The sequence below is a fragment of the Meleagris gallopavo genome, chromosome 1, assembly GCF_905368555.1.
Source record: "Meleagris gallopavo chromosome 1, MGAL_WU_HG_1.1, whole genome shotgun sequence".
Taxonomy (NCBI): domain Eukaryota; kingdom Metazoa; phylum Chordata; class Aves; order Galliformes; family Phasianidae; genus Meleagris; species Meleagris gallopavo.
Window position 1 is genome coordinate 172,113,774 of NC_139404.1, and position 24,543 is coordinate 172,138,316.

General features: G+C 36.2%; 1 protein-coding gene across 1 annotated transcript in view; it reads right to left on the reverse strand.

Moving 5' to 3' along the window:
- Positions 1-24,543, reverse strand: part of PDS5B (PDS5 cohesin associated factor B) — a 110,708-nt gene that overhangs the window by 16,672 nt on the left and 69,493 nt on the right. The window contains 9 exon segments of the mRNA XM_085216047.1: positions 116-261; positions 2,891-2,953; positions 3,258-3,377; positions 4,625-4,757; positions 5,128-5,242; positions 9,045-9,249; positions 12,450-12,573; positions 19,710-19,846; positions 24,263-24,331. Coding sequence (XP_085072173.1) covers positions 116-261; positions 2,891-2,953; positions 3,258-3,377; positions 4,625-4,757; positions 5,128-5,242; positions 9,045-9,249; positions 12,450-12,573; positions 19,710-19,846; positions 24,263-24,331 — 1,112 coding nt within the window.

Here is a 24,543-nt window from a genome sequence, read left to right on the forward strand (position 1 = left end):
TATAACTTCACTTCACAATGATATCATTCTGTTTCTCACTTAAAAAGTATTACAGAAATATTCAGTTTCCATTACAAATACTTGAAATATCAAGGCTCCTTTGTTGTCTACTAACCTCCCTTTGATCCTTCCTGGAGAGCTTGGATTTGAACTGCTGCTGGCATTGCTTACAGTTTCCATTCGTGAAGATTTGGATTGAGACTGCTTGCCTGCTGACGAAAGAGGCTTGTTAACCGCTCCAAGAACATTGGCTGCTTTGGGCTGAAACCAAAAATATATTTCCTTTATTTTAAACTAAGCATTTAGATAATATTAACATGTACTAAAAATATTCACACATTTCACTTCCTGCAATCAGAATTTTGATTACAACACAAAACAATAAACATTAAAATACTGAAGTTATGATATAAGAAGGAAGCTGATAGAGTTGCAATCAAATAGGCAAATGCCACCAAAACCAGTATTATTTTCTCAACACTTATAACTCTGTCCTCTTCTCACTGATAGTACTGGGCGGTCACCTGACCTTGCAGTAAGTCACTTCAGCACTTCTTTTAAAGTTTGCTTCCTGCTAATGTAACTGCTGGAAGCAGCTCACCATTTGGATTAGATAAGCATCTCAACTGGCAAAACAGAAGTAGCAGTAGGACAATACATTCAGCAAATAAGCCATTAAAGTGGCTTAGTTGTAATGGCAAACCACACTAGCTTCAACTGGGAACGAATGAGGGTCTCAAAAGTAAATATTCCAGAGAAGACTCCAATGATTCATACACAGATTTGGAAATCGTTAGGCTTTTAATAGGAGCCAAAATTTCCAGACAATGGTGAACTTCAGGTTACTTAAGTGGATTACCTTTCAGATATGCCAAATATCTCTAGCTCATAATTACTTTTGAGAAAGCTGAAAGCGTTCAGTTAGTCCTAAAGAGAATAGACCTTTATGCCAAGCACCTGCCTACAAAAATGGTGAACAATTAAAGATCATTCCCCAGATTTCACAACATCTAGAATGATCAGCTCTATATTTCAATATTAGATTCTAGCTGGTGACAGCATAAAGAAAAAGCCACACTGCTTAACATGCACATCATAGAAGCCTTGAGCATTTCTTTTTCAGAGATTTCTAAGTGAATACAGAAAAAGCTCAAAAGCACAGAGATGTTGAAATTCAAAGTGGATTAACTCCTAAGGAGGAACTTATAACAAACAGAACCTGCACTAAGTTCCATCCTCATCACTGAACCTACAATGAAGACGCTGCTGCCCTCAAATACTATTTCCTGCTTAGGTCCACCTAACTAAAATCCACACAATTTAGTATTCCATCCCCAAAAGGCAATAGAATCATAGAATCACAAGGTTGGAAAGGACCTACAAGATCATCTAGTCCAACTGTCCTCCCACTACCATTGCTACCACAAAGCACCAAACCCAATCTCATAGCTCCTCGCTATAGCTATACTCTAGACCAATTTCATACCATGTTGTTTTCATAATGAAAAAGCAATTAAATGTTTTCAGTGTTCAAAAACTTGGTAGCTGTTTTTTGCAGAGTTCCAGAACTATTAAAAAAAAAAAAAGCAGCTAGAGTACCTGTGTCTAGAAAGTTAAATATAAAACCTCACTCAGAAAAAGAATTTCAAAGTAAGCTACTTGTTCTGGGCTCTCCAGTACAAAAAAGACAGGGATCTCTTGGAAAGAGTCCAGCGGAGGGCCACAAAGATGGTGAAGGGCCTGGAGCATCTCCCCTATGAAGAAAGGCTAAGTGAACTGGGTCTGTTTAGCCTTGAGAAAAGACGACTGAGAGGGGACCTGATCCAGGTTTATAAATATCTGAGGTGTGGCGGCCATAGTGGTGAGGCCAGTCTCTTTTCAGTGGTACGTGGAGACAGGACGAGGGGAAACGGACATAAGCTGCAGCATAGGAAGTTTCGCACGAAAGTGCGTAAGAACTTCTTTGTGGTGAGGGTGACGGAGCACTGGAACAGGCTGCCCAGGGGGGTTGTGGAGTCTCCTTCTCTGGAGATATTCAAGTCTCGCCTGGACGCCTACCTGTGCGACCTGGTGTAGGGAACCTGCTTTGGCAGGGGGGTTGGTCTCGATGATCTCTAGAGGTCCCTTCCAACCCCTACAATTCTGTGATTCTGTGAAACATAGAGCTACTGGAAAATCCAAAAAGAGTCACCAAGATAATGAAAATTCAAAAGCATTCCTCAGTTGAGACAAGACTGAGAGATCAGGGGCTTTGGAACCAGATGACCTTTAGAGCTCCCTTACAACCTCAACCGTTCTGATTTTTCATGATAGCAAAACCATGTTACTTGTATTTTAATGTTGTCACAGCAAACTTATTATCAGCGAGCTTGGGACAGAAGTTAAGAATTCTCTGTCAAGCATGGGATTACAGAACTTAAAAATGACTATCTGAAACAAAACTTCCTTTTCAGAACTCTTGTATCTCCAGTAAAAAGTGATTTCTAACTCACTGAGTTCAAATATTCACACACTCAATACAATCCTTATATATTTAGATCAGTAAACATTGGCTTTCATCTTTGAAAATAAAGATATCTTAACATATGTGTATTTTCCTAACTTGCATTCTACCTCTACTGGAAAGTAGCTGGCTCACAGTTAGTGCTTCATTTGCAAAGTTAAGGTTAATGAAGATGTTGCAGTTTTACTTCTTTAGCAAAGTAGCAGATAAATGTTTTCCTGTAATCAGGAACAAGATACATTAATCCATATGAAAACCATAGTATGTCCTTTCCTTTATTACATATTAAATTATTAACTTGTATTGTTGGTTTTTTGTTTGTTTGTTTGTTTTGTTATTTAAAGTAAAGTAGACAAATCAATTTCTTAGAAATAAACAAACACACACCTTTCCAGGAGTGAAAAATGACTTCATTTCTGGAGGAAGATAATTTTTGGTGTTACTAAAATTCTATAAAGAAGGAATAAAAAAATAATCAATGAACAAGATATAAACATTTTTGGAAGTAGTACTAGAAGAGATTTTCATTACATCATTTATACTTTTGAAATTTTAAACCTGAACTATAACATCTCCTAAAAAAATTACAAAGACAGAAAAATGTCTGTAAACATAAATACTTACAAAAACATAAACACATATCTTCAACTAATTATAATACAGAGAATTCTACAAGATCTACAGAACTCTTGCATTATAACTACTGAAGATTTAAATAGACTTATCTCAAGAAAAATTAAACTCCAAGGTCTACCTTATCAGGTTGAGTAAAATATCGTGCTGGAAGTACAGGATCTTTAGGGGATTCCAAACTGTATGTTGTACTCTTTGACATAATGATATTCATTGCTACATCACAGACTGTGTAGAGTTTCTGTAAGTAATAAACAATAAAAAGTAAAAATGAAAAATCAGAAGGTCATTTCAAAGTCTGACAAAAATATTCTTCTGAGGAGAGGATTATAAGAGGTCTGAGTCGAAAAGAATATTTAACAGCAGCATCCATATTGAACAGTGTATCACCAAGTTCTAAAACATAAGCAGAAAAGCACTGTACACCCAGCAGATAAAGAAAGCCGGCTTCCATGATCTTTCTACACTTTAAGAGTAACATATGTCATGGTTTCAAAGACAAAGTTAAACCCAATGCCTTTGGGAAAAGTAAAAAAGTGACGAATTTATGCACATAGGTTACTCCAAAAGTAATGCCTCCTACTTATTTCCATGGAGACTACAACAGCTACAAAGAGTGCAGTAATACTATTTGGCAGAAAAATTCTCAGCTTCAAAATGCTGATTTTTAAGCACAGCAACTTCCATTGGCTACATATTTTGGCCAGCAATGAACAAGAGCCTGCATGCCACGCTCACAAAAGTCTGCATGGCCATCCAGAATGTGACTTGTCTTTCGTGATGCCATCATCACTGCTGAAACAACACCCACCGACTCGCTGTGTTCACATCCACTGTTTGGTCTCCATAAACATTCAGCAAGTGTCAATGAATGTCAATGGGTGTCAATTCTTCTGCATGGAGGAATTCAATGACACACCTTTGCTTCATACCTACTTCCACATCAGATGCCTTTTTGTCAGACTGCCCCTCTGCTGCCATCTGTCACATGGCAACAACATTTAATGGCATACTGGTGGGAAGGTTCAACCTCTACTGCCATACCGCCAACATCTGCCTCTGCCATCATGGGCCAACATCATAAAATAGGAGGCATTACTTTTAGTGAAGTCCTCATATTATGTAATGCAAAAACCTCAACAAGATGAGTTTGATCTATTCACTACATAATACGTATTAGATAATACAAACATCTCATGAATGTATTTTTCTTACTCTTTCACATTATGGGATGATTTAAAAGAGTAAAATTTTTAGCTTACGCACATCTAAAGGTAGTACTCAATGATGTCAAACTTACATCCTACTGAAACACAAGACATCTGTCACCATGTCTGACATCTCAACTGCAATAATGTAATCACTACATAAAGTACTCTATACAACTGTAGCAAAAGACATCTTCAAGTTGATGTGTAAACAAAAGTAACCAATTTCCAGAGCAATGTCAAAATTAAACACATTTACCAATCAAAAAGTGTCACCTACTTCATTCATTTTTGCATCATCTGGTCCTTGAGCATCTTTAGTCTGCTTAATATTTTCTACCATTTTTCTGATAAATGCATGACTGTTGTTCTCATTTTTAGCCATCAATATTTCCAGTATGAACCACAAACACCTAAGGAGAAAGGCAGTACTCCTTGTGAACAAAGACATGCATAAAAATACTACTGTCAAAGAAGTCACACTTAGAAAGTGGTTTACTGAAGTTTTATTAGTATTACAAATCTCCAGGAAACCAATTCATTAGAAAGGAGAAAGAAGAAATGAAGGTCAGGATGAGCAGAAGGTGCAGGTATTTCTGTAGGATGCCAAAGAGCACTAAACAAGCACATATGCCATTTTCCCCACAGTGTTTCACAGTAATAACTGCCATTGTTACATGTACTGAACAGTGTATCAATGTAACTCATTAAATTAAAATTTTACTTAGAATAAAATTAGATTACTATAATTCTCAGAAATAACAACATTAAAGACAGTCCTACTCTTTAATGTCCTTTAGTTGTTCGATGTCCTGGACTTTGACATAATCTGGGTCATGAGCTAGAAGATGTATTGTATAAGGAACAACATACTCTGGTAGAAGTGACAACAGTTTCTCTGAAAAGCAAAAGAAAGATGCATTAAAATACTGCATCTCAAGAAATACATTTTCCTAGAATATTTTCTACTACAAAGGAAAGAACAAAAAGAGTCAGCATACACTGATATAAAGCATAAGTACCAAGGCATGTGCACCTATAGTTTCCTTATGAGGCTTTTGTTAATATCCATCTAATAGTCAATGTGTAGATGTTTCATACGTACAAAAATTGAGATTTTAACCATGTTCCAGGACTGGATATTTCCTAGATATCTTGAAAATCAGCTGCAGTTCCCTCTATACCTAAGTCCTTTCCTTGGTTCAAAACCATTATTCTGAAGGACTCTGAAAAGCAGATGATGACCAATCACAAAACGTTAATTGCAACATCTGAGACCAGCATAACTGCAGAGATGGATCAACTTTCCTCAGGAGGTAAAAGAATAAGGACTACTACCAAAGACCCTCTGACAGTCACAATCACAAAGTACACCTTTCATAAAGTAAAAAATTCCTGAGCCAACCACATAGAAGGAGTTTCAGCATTTCAAAAGTTTGATAAACAGAATGAAAAAGGGTAATGATGGCAGAAAGGCATACAGAAAAACACTGCCTTCTCCAACCTAATATGAGTGAGCAACTGAAGGATATACAGCACATTTAAGTTATTAAAGTTATGTCCTGTGCAACAGGGAGGACATAGGCAAGGCATGTTAGCATTATGTGTATTACTACAGTAAAAGCATCTCAATGCTTGCAGCCCATGCAAATACATAGTATGAACATGTCTATGAATAAATGTTTGAATGAATGTATGAAGGAAGGGGGGAAATTCCTGGCTCCACTTTTGGAAATATCTAATCACATTTTTGAGCAAGTAGAAGGTCACAAAAGACATGACCATATCTGGAAAATCTTCCCTCAGGAAGCTTTAACTATCCCAAGTTAGGGATGTAGACTAAATAAATAATTGCTATGCAAAAGTAAAATCTTACTCTATGCAGATCATTACAAATGGGATAGATTAAGGAAGGTGCTGCACAGCCTTCATAAGCTATTTGGATTCAGTCACAACAACAAGGAAAGCATTCAAAATTTATGAAGGCCCACAGAAGAGGGTGCTGCAGAGTTCCATGGATACACCTTTACATAGCTGTTGCAACTGATCCAGTTAAAAAATAGAGAGTAATTACACCACACAACGTAAGTCATAATGAGGCTTGAAAAAATAAAGACATCTATTTCTTTGTATTTTAAGGCATATTTATGTAACTGAAATCCAGTGTACTTTGCAAAGCAGACCATAACATGTTCCTAGTGACATTCCAATATTAACGTTTTAAACATCCTCCTCTCCTTCAAGCACTGTCCTGCATTTCAGTCATCAGCTAAATAAGAAAAACAAAGAGGTGACAAGGAAGAAAAAACTAATTATGATTTCAGAACACTAGCAAAACTGGCTTCCACAGACGTGTCCTAGGCAATACAAAGTTGATTCTGAACTTAAATAGAAGGCTCAGTAACACAGTTTCAATAACTTCTTGCCTTGTACACCTGGTAATGTAACTACAGCAATAGTATCAAATGAGTCTGCAAAACAAACTGAAACAGATTCATCTAAAAAAGAAAAAGGATAAATTGAAACATATGATATTTAACCCTTATCATTACAAAAATAGTATTAACACAATCTTCATTCATCTCTAAAGAGAAGACAAAGACTTCCTAAAAGGCAGGATGGCTTCATGGACATAAACTATAAGCACTTGAAACAACAATGTGCCCCAGATCCGCATCCATGCGAAGTTAAGAAACTTTTTTTTTTTTTTAAATCAAGATTTTGTAACTTTTCTACTTGCTGACTCGCAAGTACAAGTCCACAAGTAGAAAGCAAAGATTCCTACGCAAGACAAGTCTCTACAGAGATAGAGCTGGTGATATGTACATACTCAGTAAAATGAGCATCTTCTTAAGCAGTGCCACTGTGAACACCATTCAGAGAACACAGAGACCTCAGTGCAACTACCAGCCTTTCAGCATGGAGCAAAGTGGCAATTTTCTGCCTGGTACCAGTTCTTTGTACATTTCTCTTGAGCTTTTTAACAAATGCTGAAATACCCTCCCAAATTTCCAAATTCCCTCATCACTTTTTATCAAGTTTTCAAGAAAAAGCATATTACAAAATCACCAGGCTTGTAGAACCACAAAACTAACTGTGTTTCCAAAGAAGCAGATTCTCATCTTTAGCTTTTTGTGGATGCTTTTCAAAGTACATACTAGGGTCATTACTAGCAAGAGCTACTGCATGGCCAGTAAGAAGTGTGAGAGGTACATGTGTAAGCAGTGTGATCTTATCAGAAGTGGGTTTCATCTATACTACACTGCAGTAATAATTCCATAAGAAATACACGGTTCAAGACTTTTTGTTTGATAAAATCTCAGACTGGTAAATCTGAGTATCACAGAATCAGCGCTGTGACCCCCCAAAAAATCCTGCAGGCTATAGCTAATTAGAAGTTCTTCTGGGTTACAGTGTAAATCCATTCAGTGGAAACACTCAAGGTAAGTTTTTTCAGCAAGAAAAAAAATCTGTCAGTCACACTTTGAGGTCCTACTGAATTCAAGACGTCTCACACACCAAGGCTTCACTTTATTGCTTCTAATGACTTTTCCATAGTAACTCTGCAGTATCTATCTCAGTACAACTAGGAAATCAGCAATTATGTTTTGCTATACGAAAACTATTATACTTTCCTCCTCCATAACTGAAATGATTTTTCAAGATCATTCAAGCTTTCAAGAGGAATAGTCCGAGGCTTTTGCTGAATGCAGTTTTCTTTTTTACCTGTTATTGAGGAGAGAGAGAATGTACTGGCTTCCCCCCCAAGTTTAATTAACAGCATACAAAAGGATTTCTCTGCAGACTTATTGTCTGATCTAAGTCTAATGGGACTGAGGCACACAGACTGACACAGCTAATAAAATCTGTGATTCATAAATGCAGAATGAAATCCGTTATCTGACGGCATCCATAAGAACAGATTCACAAAACAGGTGTACCCCAAGACAAAAAAAAATCCACATCATTTCACAAATGTCAGAGCTGAGAACAATCAGTAATCCTCTAAAGAAATAAAACTCTCAAAGACACTTCCTCAAAATGTCATGAGCTCTTCAGAAAGGTCGATGTTATCATACATCTGTACACCAGTGTAGCCAAACACACACATACAATATCGTCATCTGTATAGTCAAAAGGGACAAGGAATGATTTTAAGAGAAAAATAGCTAACATTACACCATAACAACTTCAAAGCAGGCTGTTGTTACTGGGAAGAAAAGAATTAGATGAACTCATCCTGAAGTGCCTACAAATACAGCCTTTTGCTAGCATAAGACAAGATAAGAAGCTACTTGGTACAGCAGCTCAAAGACTGTTAATTTAGTGCAGCTTTTAAAATGTCACTAAGGTTGCATATTATTAATTACTTCAGTGAAATTAATTATTGCTACATCAACTAAAACATAATTAACTATTACATTCAAACAATACAGATCTGCCTTTGAAAAACAGCTGCACTTCCAGTATACTTAGGCATAAGCATTAACAAAACTCTTAAAGAAACTGGAAGATCTCACTCATGTCTGTTTAAGTGCAAAAGAGAATCTGGACTCTGCTGTTTTCATTAGATACCTGTGAGTAAAACTTAAAAATTTGCAGCAATTCTGTGCATTAAAATAGAAAACATTTCCACAGTGCATTAACATTAACCTTTGAATTCTAGCACTCGTACCAAAGAGTGACATCTATTCTCTTACCACTAACTGCTGCATGTTGCTTCAGATACTCCCTTCTGACATTTATGTTCTTCACAAGGCACTGCCTAGCGTGAGCTCTTCTCTCTTTCACTGGATCTTTTGCACACAGTGCACAAATAGCCATATATTCTAGTGGCAGCCGTAGTCTAGAAAGCCCTTTGTGAAGTTTCTGAGCAAATATTTGTCTCACTTGGTAACATTCATCCTATTAAAAACAAAACAAAAAAGCAAACAGTGAGCCTTCTAAAATTAATATAAAGTGTGAAAGAAAACACAGAAGGCTGAAAATCAAAGTCAAAATCAAGTTCAGATCCTGAAACCACAGAAATGTAGAAACCGTAGAAATACTTGGGTGTTTTTTTTTTTTTTAATACCAATTCAAAACAATTAAATTGAATTAATCAGTTGGAGTTTCCCTGAAGGCAAGGAAGAAAGTTATGTCTCAGACTGTGGAGAAAGATGCCACACTCAGGATCCAAGGCCTGACTTGGCAAAGAACAGAGGCACAGAAATTGCTTATAATGGGACCACTCAGTTTGTGTGGCCAAAGGTAAAGGCCTGCATTGAAACACTGTTTAATCATAAGTAACCACTATTGATTTTATTATTGCAATTTCACAAATGTTCATCAAGCCATTAGCATTGGAAGTAGAGTAATACTTAACAGAACTAAAGGTCACATGCTTAAGAGACTACCAAACATTTCCATCATAATTTAGAAACCTATGAACCATGACTGACCACAGAAGAGTATAATTTGTGACCAACAGTTGTCAATGAATACAAAGTAAAATAATAAGGGGAGTAAGTGTACTCTTATGATTTATTAAGCAATGTATTCCCAGAGGAGATATTAACTTCAAAATTCTCTTTATGAAAACAACCTACAAACGTCAGGATACCATTCAAGGCCAAAAACAGTTAACAGATGCAGGTGAGGAAAATGCGCAGGAAAATGTATTGTAAACTTATTTATCCCAGCAAAAACGATCAAGAGAAAGAAAGATTTGTTATCTCTAAGTATGAAGAAAAAACATTAACAAAAATAAATACCTATTAGGTTAAATGACAGCTTTAAAATTTAGAGAGTTTTCCAGTTATCAGCCAACAGGAAGAGCAGAGACAAAGATGTAGTCACTGGTAACACCCAATCTGCTGAATTTACAAACGAGGTAAATATAAATATATTAAAAAATATATATAAATATTATATAAATATATATAATATTATATATTTATAATATATAATAATATTTTTAAAATATAATTATTATATATTTATATATATATAAATATATAAAGATTTTTTAAAAAGCCTCCAAATGCCAGACTTGACTGATGAAGCAGCAGCAACCCAAACTGCAAACTCTACCTGTAAGACATACTCAAGGTCTATTTCATCTGTATATGGCCTGCCTTCATAGTAAATCCACCCCTGAGCAGAAGGCTAAGGAGGTGGAGCCCTCTTCTCCCATTCGTTAATACTACTTACGTCTAAAGTCTTTAGAAATCTTAGAACAGGCTTCTGTATAGTTGCTGTGTCAAAGAAGTAAATCCTTCTTAGATTAGACTTAATGTAAGATATAGTTCATTACTGATGCTATTGTGAGAAAATTTGAAATGATTTTTATTTGTTTATATCCTAATATCAGGAATAACCAAAAATTCAGCTCAGTACACAAGTTCACTGAGAGGAAGAGGACCAAACTCAGCCAAGCTCTACCACTTTTTCCCCAGTATACCACTACAAATTATACATAGCCCAATTTTATCTGCTTAACCTCTAAATTTAATTCCAATACTCTTTTTTTTTTTTTTTTTTTTTTTAAGTATTTGCAAAGTGGCTTGTATCCCTCCCTAAGAAATAACACTGATTCATGAAAACTAACAGACTTGCTTAAATAATTAAAACACCCTCAAACTGAGATTATGAAAGAATCTCAGCAAGTTTGTTTGCTGTTTTGTTTCTTTTTCTTTTTTTTTTTTTTTTTTTTTTGGTTAATGGTTCTTTTTGCTTTTGATATTTTTAATGTACCTCAAATAACAAAAAATATTTATTCTCAAAACAACTAAAATTGTATTTTCAACAGCTTATCTTAAAATCTTAAATCTGATCTGAAAATCTTCTGAATACTGAAGTAATCAACATCATTTTCTACTCTCTTTCAACATGAAGCTTTGCCAACATGTCAGTTTGTTCTGTAAAACAAAGAACTTGGCTGCTGGGGAGATTACAGGCTTGGGAAATACATACATTACTTATTTTAAAAGGACTAAAACTATGTGCACTTAATCATCATAAAGTTTCTGTTTACCACTGCAACATTAAAGCAATGGGCAACAGCATTTAATTATGCTTTCTACACTCAAGTAATTCCAATTAGAGAATGTGGCATTCTCTCTCTCAAAAAAAAGATCCATTAAATATCAAGCACAGAAACACAATAGAACAAATGCAACCATAATAAACCTTAAAAATTAAGCTTTTCCTTTTGTTTTATCTGCTTCTTGATCTGTCCACTTAAAGAAAATTTGCAGTATATTAAGTTACAAAATACCAGAGTTGGCCTCAATGTCACCTGAGTGCCCTACTCTGTGGTTAGACTTGCTAGTGACAAAAAGGACTGTACATTGTTCTAAGATCTTATGTGCCTACCAACAGCAAATTAATTTTAGTACCTGGCATAATTTTATGTGTGCACATATATCTGCAAATATTTGAAAAACACATATACAGATTGTATTATTTCCCACATAAATAATCTTGAAGTGTAGATCCTCTGCACCTGAGGATCTGAACTCAACAGTCTGAAAGGAGGATGAAAACAGCAGAAAAACTCAAGAATACCTATAAAAGTTATTTATAATTATTCATAATCCATTAGATGCCTCATGGATCAGTAAACATAGAATTTCTGTCCGGAAAGAGCTTACACTCTAAATTTTGGTAAACAAATACAAAAGTCAATCAATTACTGTAAAATTTACAAAACTTTAAAAACAGGAACGGAGAGAAATTCTAAGTCTTCACTTATAATTTGAAAGATATTTCCCTTCTGCTACTTCAGTCTCAAAGGCAGAAATTTGGGACAGCTCCCTTATCTCATGCAGAATTGCTCCTAATTCTTCTGCAATTTTAAACATACCAATGACCTTCACAGATTTCCATGTTCCAAATGCATTCTACCCAACTATCAAGAAACAATTATCTATGTTGTCACTGCAGTCCAACATATCTAATGCTCACTCAAAAAATCAATTTTCAGGATTATGAACTGGAAAAAAGAAATTCATGTCAAACCCGATGATTTTTCATAAATACAGATTGGCAGAAGTATACGCAACAAACATCACATACATATAGATATTTGCCAATATCCCACACATCACACCCAACTTCCTTACATTTATGGCTAGTGCACACAGCTGGTACTGTTCCAAGGTGATGATTTCATGGTAACAGGGTTCTTGTGCCAGCTTCACAATAGCACTACCTGCAGCCAACCTCAATCGAGACATATCAGGTTTACTGAAAAACAAGCACATAGGTTATGAGTTAATAAAAGAACGTAGAATTATTTGACTTAATTAAATTTTGGTGAATTAGCATTGCTGAAAGATAAGTATTTTAAAAAGAAGAAAAAATCTCCAGAGTTGGCCTCTACCCAGCCTCAGTTCCCAGACAACAGCACAAGTAACTAACTGCTCATATCAGAAGTTGTTTCTACTTTATCAGATGTTGAAGTCTATTACCACGTACCTATTCCCTTGACCCAGCTTTGCAATGAAAATATTTCTTGGAACTTCCTCGAAGTACAACACGGATGTAAATCTATTTTAATTGTGCGCTGGATTAGCACACATCAGTACAGGCTGCCTTTCAGAGACCTCAACAGACCTCTGACATACTTCTGTTCGACAAGCTTGTTTTCCTTCAGCAGGGGGCACCTGCCAAGGAAACAGCCAATTTCCAGTCCCCAAAGTTGCCAAACTTTCTTCTAAGGATAGATAGCTCAAAATCCGCACTGCACCTCAACACAAATTTATTTTAATTAGAAACTTTTAGAGGTGACCAAATGAATTGTACTTTTAAGACAAAAAGGATGTAACAACCAAAAACATTTTTAACGTGTTGGAAGCACTATTACTTGAATTGTACATGCAAACTGTATTCCTACACAGCAAAACACTCCAAGCATTTGCTATTTTTCATATTGAAAGCGATTTTTTCTACAGACTATAACCACGTTTACAAAGGTCCTCAGAATATCAAAAGTATTTTCACATTAGCTTTACAAATTGATATCCACATAACAAGTCCATTAATAAGCTTAGTTTGGCTTTCACTCTTAGAAATTTTAACTCAGTAAAACTACATTACTACTGCCTTTCTTTGGATCAAGCAGTAAAATAAAAAGTTCTGTGTCTCACTTAAAATTCTCACTAATGAATTATACCCAGTAGTAGTAAGTGCTGTCTATTCCTTTGATATTTTGGAGCAATAATCAAATTGCATTCCAAATTAAAAATAATCACTCATTCAAGCAGGACTAATATAATTTAATTTCTTAACCGTTTCCCCTTCATTCTTAGGGACAGCAAGCACTGTACTCCTAAACATTATTATTACCATGAAAACTGTACAAGGCTTTTAAAGATTAAAAGCCACTGTTAAACAGAATAAAAATACCTGAAGAGCTTAAACTTTCATGTTATCTAATCAGATCTTATAAACACCTCAGTATTTTATGGAAAAATCAAATAGATGATGAGCGGAGGACAATACTACACTACATTTCAAACAGAACAGGAAGATTAACATTTAATCCTCAAATACTAAATTTCATTTTAAGTTGCATCTACTGTGATAAGTTGCATCTACTCTGATAAGTGAATCCAAAAAAACCTTAATTTTTGTACACCAGTGACAACTGAAAATAACTTAGTGGTACAGAATGAAAGAGCCAAAGAAATGAAATTTAGAACTTTCAGTGTTCCTTAGCTTTGGCAGCAATTGCATTTAATTCTGAAAACTGAATCAAAAGATATTTCACGTACAAGTTGGCTAAAATTTTGTGGAGTATATCCAACATGTTCCTGTATCCCAGAAATACCTGTAAGCACGTGAGCATGCTGCAGGAAGGAGGAACAGTGACAGTTACGTATTTTTATGATTAAAGATGAAGATCAGATCTATCCTATTACCCAGGAGAATTACACTAAAATGAAACCCTAAATAAAGGATTTATCTTTTATCAAATGGTCTTAACCAAACACTTTCCAATCTGTACTGTCCCAACATACACAATTTAAAGCAGAAATTAAAATTTCAGTCTGATGTATCTATTGTTTTCAATTACTTCTTGGCATTTTGAAAATTAACACTACAGATGCCCTTGTCATATCAGAAACTCCCTAAGAGTCCAGGGGGACCTGGACATTTATTTTCTGAGTGCTATTATTGTTGTTGAAGACCAGATGTTTGAAATCAGAACAGAAATGCAATCACACAGAAAGATGTTATCAAGTGCAAAATACTGTGTTGGGATGCACAAAGCTAACCCAAATAAATGTGTCTTCAATACATCTAGTGTATAATCACCTCTCACTTCACAAACTGATAGTTAAGATTTTCCTTTTCCTCCACAGGGTATAAATACCAGTGCCCAATTTTGTAAGCATCTTTCATTTCCCACAGAATAAAATGTTTCTTCAAAAAAGACTCTCTGACAATGTTGTGTGTCAGATGGCATAGCAGGTTATTATTATATACCATGAAATTCTAAAAGCTTAATTCTAATTGATTAACATAATTTTTTTCCCTGGTAAGCTTCAGTAAGGAAAAATACAGACTGCCTTTCCAAAAGTCTCAATGCAGGTTCATATTTGGTATAAATTCTTTGGGTAACTGCTAGCATCCTCCAATGCTCTTACTTTATGCTCATTATAGATTAAAATTCTTCTACAAATAAGACATGTAATATCCAGCTTGGCTATTTTTACTAATCAGAAATAGAAGAATTGATATCATATTGAATTTTGAACTTATAGAAGTGTTCGTAATTAATAAATAAATCAAAAATAAATCCTGGAAACCACCACTGAGATAGTGTTTATTGACAAAATTCAATATTAAACAAACTATTCCTGACACCAGTGAATTTAATTTACCTGTGTTAACATTTCAAAGTAATTAAAAGCAATTCAACAAAGTCAACAATCTCTCTATGTCAAAATGAGAAAGATGAAGAGACAGGATTCATTTGTTTCTTTTCCAAGCAAGTCCTTGTCTTCACACCATACTCTACACTGAATCATGCTTTGAAATTTAATAAATCCCATACCTTCACATGGTCACTGAAAAAGTATAGCTGTGTAGATTTAAAGAGTTGAGATCTGAATCATTTGTATGGTTGATTAAGAAATACTTGTTCCAGAATCTTTAGTTCAACCTTCTAATGATGTGGAACAATAAGATTAGAACACTTTATAACACCAAAGTGAATGACAATAACAGTGATTACAACATGACTTTCAGCCTACAAGAGGTCAAATGTGTCCTGAACCCAGCCACTTTCATGTAATTCAATTATCTTTAGCAAATTACACATTATTATTTAAAAGACAAATGCAAGCCACAAACACAAATATTGACTCTACACAGAACAGCAGCAGATTTAGTAGTTCAGAAGGCAAGATTCTGCACTGCATGGAGTTTTTCTCTTTTCAAAGCCTACAGTAATCTGAAAGAAGCATCAGATTTCCATCTCAGAAATCCAACACATGCTGCCATTGCATTTTCAAAGGATAAGGCATAAAGGTCTGGAAGTGTCAGCCAGATATCAAGAAGCTCTGTGTAGAACTAATGTGCCTGAAGCATCATTTTCCCTGCTTCAGTTTATGAAGTTACTTTTTAGCACAAGTACTATAGCTAACAAAAGTAGACCCAATGCAGAACTGTGTTCCTTGCATGTTGGAACTTTTGAAAGTGCAATACCGGGCATCACAGAATAGCTGTGGTTAGATGGAACCACTACAGGTCAGCTAGCCAAACATGGCTGCTAAAGCAGGGACAGCCAGTAGGTTGCCTAGAGCATATCTAGGCAGCTTTTGACTATCTTCAATGAGGGAGACTCCACCACCTCTTTGAGCAACACGTGCCAGTGGTCAGACACCTACGCAATAGGAAAAAATGTTCTTATGCTCAAACAGAACCTCCTGTGTTTCAGTTCATGCTCACTGTCTCTAGTCCTGGCACTGTTCTGAACACAGAACCCTAGGTGAGGCCTCAGCGGTGCCAGTGTAGAGAAAAATGATCTTCCCCAGCTTGCTGGCAACACTCCACCGACTGAAGCCCATTATGCTGACTGCCTTTCTTGCCATCAAGGCACACAGCTGGCTCATGTTCAACTGGACATGACTCGCAGGCCCCTTTCTGCTTTCCAGCTAGGCAGCTCCCAGTATGTACTGGTACATGGGATTATTCCTTCCCAAGTGCAGGACTTTGCAATTCCCACTGTTGAACTTCGTGAGGTTCCTGTCAGCATATCTATCCAGCCCTGTTTCCATCTTTCTAGACGGCATCACGTCTCTCTGGCATATCAGCCACTTCTCTCAGTTTTGTGCCACCAGCAAACTTGCTAAAGGTACACTGTCTCATAACCCAGACCATTAAGGAACGTGTTAAAGAGACTGACCTCTTAAGTACACCAGACTAAGACTTTGTGCCATTGATTACCATGTTTTGGACTTGACCATTCAGACAGTTTTAAGTTCATCTCATTATCTACTCATCCAGCCCATGCTTCATCAGCTTCTTTATGAGGATCTTAATCACAGAATCACAGGGTTGGAAGGGACCTCAAGGATCATGATGCTCCAACCCCCCTGCCACAGGCAGGGCCACCAACCTCCCCATTTAATACTAGACCAGGCTGCCCAGGGCTCCATCCAATCTGGCCTTGAACACCTCCAGGGATGGGGCATCCACAACCTCTCTGGACAGCCTGTTCCAGTACCTTACCACTCTCTCTGTAAAGAATTTCCTCCTGATGTCAAACCTAAATCTCCCCTCCCTCAACTTAAAATCATTTCCCCTCGTCCTGCTGTTATCTACCCTTTCAAATAGTTGATTCCCCTCCTGTTTGTAGGCTCTTTAGGTACTGAAAGCCTGCAATGAGGTCACCCCATAGCCTTCTTTTCTCCAGGCTGAACAAGCCCAGCTCCCTTAGCCTGTCTTCATAGGGGAGGTGCTCCAGTCCCCTGATCATCTTTGTGGCTCTCCTCTGGACCCTCTCCAACAGCTCCCTGTCTTTTTTGTACTGGGAGCTCCACACTTGGACACAGTACTCCAGATGGAGCCTCACAAGAGCAGAGTAGAGGGGGACAATCACCTCCCTATCCCTGCTGGCCACCCCTCTTTTGATAGAGCCCAGGATACCATTTGCCTTCCTAGCCGCAAGGGCACACTGCTGGCTCATGTTAAGCTTTTTATCTATCAAGACCCCCAGGTCCTTCTTCACAGGGCTGCTCTCAAGAACTGCTCCTTCCAGTCTGTATGGATGCCTGGGATTCCTCCAGCCCCAGTGCAAAACTCTGCACTTTGCCGTGCAGAACCTCATCAGGTTCACCCAGGCCCACTTTTCTAGCCTCTCGAGGTCCCTCTGAATGTCATCCCTTCCTTCCTCTGTGTCGACCACACCACTCAGCTTGGTGTCGTCAGCAAATTTGCTGAGGGTGCAGTCGATTCCGTCATCATTAAAGGACACAAGTGTTGAAAAGCATTATCAAGTTGGTCAAGCATGACTTCCTATTGTTAAATCCAAGCTAACTACTTTTGATGACTTTCAAGTACCTGGAAATGGTTTCTAGAATTAATCGCTCCACTCTCTAAGGATGAAGGTGAGTCTGACTGGCCTACAGTCAAGTTTTTAGGGTCTTCTGATAAAGGGTCATGGACTTAATGTTTGTCTGGGTGGCTTAAGTTATAACCCTGACTGGTTCTATTCCACCAAGAGTTGGCTTTAGTTTTCTCCAGACATACCCCTGTTCTCTAGAGCCTGAGACTGGAATAGGGCTTCCGGGCAGGTGGTTGAGTCACCATCCCTGGATGTGTTTAAAAACCGTTTGGATGTTGTGCTCAGGGACATGATTTAGCAGTGGGTTGTTAGAGTTAGGGTAGTAATTCAGGTTGCAGTTGGACTTGATGATCTTTAATGTCATTCCCAACCTGAGCAATCCTATGATTCTGATTCCTGAGGCTGGTTTTGCTAGTAAAGGCTGAGACAAAGACAACATTCAATACCCCAGCCTTTCCACATCCTGCATCATCAAGCCTCTTGTCCCATTCAGCAGTGGGTGCATACCTTCCCTAGTCTTCCTTTTGTCACCTATTTACAAGCCCTCCTTGTTGTCTTTGACATCCCTCGGCAGATTTAATTCCAGATGGGCTTTGACTATCCTAATGTTGTCCCCACTTGCTCAGACAGCACCTCTGTATTCTTCCTAGGTTACCTAGGAAGTAGGTAACCTACTTACAAGGTTTTTACAGGAGCCTTTGTTCATTCATACTGGTCTCCTGCCATTTTTGCATGATCTCATGTTTGTCAGAATGGACCACTCTGTAATAATCAGTTATCTTGGACCCCTTTTCACAAAGCTACTGGACTGGATAAGCCAATGAGCTCCAAACAGTTATGCTGAAAAGCTACGTGTTACTTAGTTCCCTTGTAACTGCCACAGATGGTCATTTTACAGAATGTAATACGATAAATGTAAAATATGATGTAATATGATGTACGTAAAAACGATAAAACAACTATTTATGAGAAATTTTAAGAAAGCCCACACATTACTACAAAGATGAGTGTCAGCTTTACACACACAACATAGGCTTAAATTTGCAGATGGCTGTACAACATTTAACTCTGCCCCAAAATTAAAATCTTTTTACTCTTACTGGCACAATCCACGCATGCATTTAACAGCTTCTGCAGACACAAGTTTTCAATATTTGGAAAACAATAATGTCTGAAAACTTGTCACTTCTACAGCAGAGGATCAAGAAAATCAGCAGTGAAACAAATAAATTGTCTAACAGCCAGCTAAAAGAGAAATTATTTATTGAGAATTAATCTTCTTTACATATTTCCAACTTTATTTCACTTTCAGAGACCTCCAGGGAATAAAGTCTGCCTTCAAACAGAAGTGCCTGTACTAGCTATTCCCACCTGGTTTCTGGCAACATGCTGAAAACAATACATTGGCAGTACGCTGGCAAATGTGTTTTATGAGAAAGGTTGTTTATGGATTTTGACCACACACAACAACTGGTACATCGGCAACAATAAGTGACACAAAAAAATTTAAAACCCATTTTCAGTGGTACAGAGTAAGTTTATTTTTGCAGTCTGAGTAACAGCTGTTTAAAGAAGATAAAACAGAAAAAGACATTAAAATACAGCTGTATCTAGGGTGTTAAAATAAACTACGACTCAGCAAACTTCTGCAGGAATTCAGCCAAGCTTATCATTGAGTTCTTAAAAAACAAATCATATAAAGATTCTTATACAGTAACAGAACAGTTAAGTATTACTTTGACTAAAATTCATGTACTTTACCTATTGCATTACCAAAGACATCAAAATGTTACCATTTGTTACATACCTAATTTTCCCCTGCTCTGTCAAATCTCCATCACTGTGTAATATTGTTGTTAGCAATCTTAGAGTAGACGTTCCTGATTTACTGTGATTGTTCTTCATTCCTAGCAACCATCGAACCATCATCTTGATGGCCTGAATCTGAAAGATTTTGATATGCAAATGTCAAGTCACATCATGTGTCTCATTTGGAAAATAAGGATAAAATATTTCGTATGTAAGACATTCATAAACATAATGTACCCACTATTATATATATTATAGACATATTATAACATCATAACTATTTAAAATAATCTATCATTTTAACTAGTGTTTTCTCAAGTGCTTTTTACTAAGAATATATGTTTGATAAGACTGCAAAACATCATTTAAAATACTGTGCCCACTACTGAAAGACAACTAGGCAGATAAAAATGAAGATAAAAATTAGAAACTGACAATCTTTGACATTAATTACAGCAAATTGAAGTAATACGACATTTAGTTAAAGTTCTGGCAGTTTCTTTCGCTACACAATCACATTCTGTCCTGTGAAAACATTGTCTTAATTGACCTTACATCTACCAAACATTTGTGATCGGCAAACTATGTATACTTAAGAAAATATTATTGGATCTAAATGTGAAACATTCCTATGCTCACAGAATTCGTATGCTTTAATAATCCCTATGAAGTCCTTACGTATGTTATATTTGAATATGAAATTATTTAAGAAATGTCTACAAAGTGGTTTCTAATTTACATTTCGATCAGTACAGTATTAACCTGCATTAAGATAACTGGCTCTGGAAAAGAATATTTCTTTCTTAGCTATTTAAAGAAAAGTCTCAAAGCCTGTTACTTAAGATAACTTGTCCTTTGCCAATGGAAATACTGAGTCTTTTGAGGCAAGCTTCTAAAAGTATGCAGAATCTAGCAGCTATCATGAAACACTGAATAATTTCTAATTTCTTTAGTGAAAGTAAAACATGAATTTGGAGATTAAATTTATTATCTGAATCTCTCTGTCTTTAGTTTTCCTTCTGTATGAGAGTAGAGACAGTAATGAAAACAGAAAGAGGAATATTTTCTTACAGCAAAATGAAAGTGTTCATCTAAAACAAGTAGACATTCTTGGGAGGTGGGAGGGCTGGAGAGAAATCCAGAACATAAAATTCAAGAGCTCTACAAAATCTAAACATAAATATAAAAAAACTAAATACAAAGCTAGCACTGGAAGGAACCTACTACATGCTCAATCCAATCACTCTCTTTTAATGTGTGATTATACATAGTTACTTAGAATTCCTTTTTCCCTGAAAGACAAAGTTCTATCAACTTAATAGTCAAAATATTACTGAATGAAGTTCATAATATGACCTCCCTCATGACTGAACACAGTGGTACCTTCAGATCTCTAAATTCTGTCACTGTTATTTTTACAAGTTTATTTTTAGCACCACAGCCCACCTATTCCACCAACAGAATTAAGTATATTGGGAACACCAGCAGGAGGCAGGCTATCAAGAAGTAAAATCACAAATCAAATTTGTGGAACAGAAATGAAATTCAGTCCTGTCCTATCCCTCAATTGGTATTCAGGTATCCCTGAAGCAGTTTGTAGTTATCCACTAGAAGATGATGATGATGACAATAATAGCAGCAGCAGTTTTGGCAGTCTATCTATTTAATTACTTCATGTTACAATCAGTACTTGTATCATTACTGTCTCCCATTTGTTGTGAAGACAGAAACATTACAGTTCTATGTGGTCTTCAAGTAAGCATGTATATGAATCTTCACTCCTAGAACTGCATAACTTCATTAACACCAGACTACTGTGCATACAAATTTAGTCAGGGAACAGCCACATGCTGTCTTGTGCTCCTGCATCTCTGGTCAGCTCCCAACCAATTTTTATTTTAATCTTTGCTTCTCCCTTCCTCTCCACAGTTCCTTCCCCCTAGTTTTCAAGAAGCCTGCTACTCAAGTCATGCAATCACATAGCAAGTCCTAAACCCAAGTCCTTCAGAATTTTCTTATCTTTCCTCTCTGTTCCTTATTTCTCTGCTGCTGTTAATGATGTTTTGACAACATTACAACAATGCTTCAGAATTAAATATTCCAATAAAATTAATTAGTAGGGGACATGAAAAACCTTACCCACTGCATCAAGCTACCTGAACATGAGTTTGCACCACCTCCATGTTTTAAATTTTATTTTTGCAGCCAAATAGGATAAACATCAAAAATAATTCAGGGTGGAAGGAATTTCAGATTATCCCCAGTCCAATCTAAAAGGAAGATCAACTATGAAGTTAGTTTCACTCATTTTGGTGTTGAAATCCTCCAAGAATGGAGATTGCACAGCCTCTTGGCAACCTGCCCAACTCTGAACAGTTCCTTCCTTATATCTACTCTGAATCTCTTGTTTCACTTTATGTTCTATGAGACTAGAATTCTCTGATATCAGAAGTTAAGGCTTTGATTATATGCAGCATGAGAAGTCACAAATTACTCCTTACCACCACATACGACAGCACAACATGAATTAGGTGTATTTTAAGTGCAATCAAAAACAAGAGTACATGATCACTTTTTTTCTCCAGAAATGATGTATCACTGGCTGTCATCTAAGGGAACTGAAATTAATAACTAGCTTTACATAAACAATCAGCAGCAAATAAACATTAACCTTTAAAAATGAAAATTAACAAACAAATCAACAGTAAATTATAGCCTTTTTCTCTCATCTAAGTTACCATCATTACCTCTACTATAATAACATAATGGGCTCCCATCCCTTCTAGTAATCCTCGAAAACAATCCTGGAAACAGTCTCCTTACTACATCCATGTACATCTACAACAGGTTACTCAAATTTCTTCTACTCAAGTCTTGAGAGCCACAAATACCACAGAAATATCACAGAACTTCAAGGTTAGCATAGTAACAAAAAATGGAAAACTGCCTACATAAAACACAGCTAGAGAAACAGAAACCTAACACTGTAGGATATATAGACAGAAACAAGAAATATTACTGCTACTATGTAAGACTCAATCTAGCTGCATGGCACACTGAAATATTCATAATTAATCTTGCTAGCTTTAAGACAGTCATTAGATGTATTACACTATTACATTACAAGAGGGGAGAAAGGCTTTTAAAACCAGTGAAAATACAGTCACAGATCCATTTCTAAACTAATGGTGTGGCCTGCACTCTTCATCAAATATAGGTTTTGCAGTGGTAAAAAATGTTAATTAAATTTGCAGATCAGTGTTCACAATAACCTGTTTTCACTTGCCAACAAATGCTTTTTGCAGTTTTTGAGCTTAGCTTCAACTCCAAGTTGCCCTAGGATTTCCTATAAGCCAATTTCACTTCCAAATAGCCAAGCTGTATGAAAAGTTTTATCAACAAAAAGCACATTTTAAAGCTCCAAAATCTCTTCAAAAATGAATATATCAAGCAACACTGACTATGCCAAGTGACACACAATCACTGGAGTGAAACCATGTCTATTTTAAATCAGCAGGTTTAGGAGTCTACTACGTAACTACAGCATTGCATGCATAGGAAAAATGTCTTTGCTGTAGCTGAATGAGTAAAAAGCTAAGAAAGCAGCTCCAAACAGAACTGGTTTCCAGTAATTATTTTGGTACCAACTTGGAAACCAAGGAACTTACTAAACTAGCAGACCAGGAAGCATTAATGTGCAAAGAGTTTAACAACTTCAATAGAGAAAGCAGAGTCTCTTAAGATCATCTGAGCAACTTTATTCAAAAGGAATTGGAAATTAAATAACTGCTCTAATTAACTTGAAAACAGCACGATATGAAGCATATCTTCTGTAGTTAGAAAGATGCATGATGATAAACTACAAACTCTCCCTGATCTGAAGGAAGGACATTTAAAAACAAAAGACATATGCTGTAGAGACTAAGTCTGTTTGAGTGAAAAAAGAACTACCAGCAAGAATAGAAACGGCAATAATAAATTTATATCAGAGAAAGATCAAGATTCAGATTACATTTTTAAGCACAGGTAAAAAAAAGAATATTTTCTTTAATGCACATTACTCTTCTACATACAATGTAACACATGTACTCATTTGAGAAGAATGCAAATTCAAAAACAACTTTTTCCATATTCCAAAACATCACTAAGAGTCTATTGAAATGTCCTAAAAATTCAAAAGAAAGAAAAAAGGGGAAAACGTCTTTATGATGTTTAATTCCTGCTGAACAGGAAAATAAAACAAACTAACTTCATTTGTTTTAACATCTGGAATGGATTTCATGTGCAATGCTTACATAAAGATATAATAAATAACAGTGAAACGTCAATGATGTGTATATTTACTGCATTCATTTTATAAAAGAAAATGCTCCCAAAATAAAAATATTTTCTTCTATCAATCTTAAGATGTTTTATCTTACGAAGCCATTAATTTAGAAATAGGTTCTCCTTTTTACTTTAATAAAGGTGACAAGGAAATAGAGTTGATAGCGGTAGGAACACAGACATTTAATTTTATTATCTTTATCAATTACAGAAAATGCTACTTACTTTGACAAGTGTTTCAGGAGACACTTCTTCATCTGGGACCCAAAGTTTTGTCGTCTTTTTTCCTGGAAGCTAAAAATGTTAGATTTTGTTACACTACTGTTACTCCTCAGTGAAACCTGCTGTAATCTCTTTTTTCTGTTTGCTTCTGAAAGCAATACAGCAGCACTAACTGGTTAGCTCTATGCCTTATGTATTTTATAGAAGTAACCACTACAGAAGTGGGGTACAGTTCTTGTCTCGCTATTCAAATACTAGCAAATGTATCTCTTGTAAAATTATTT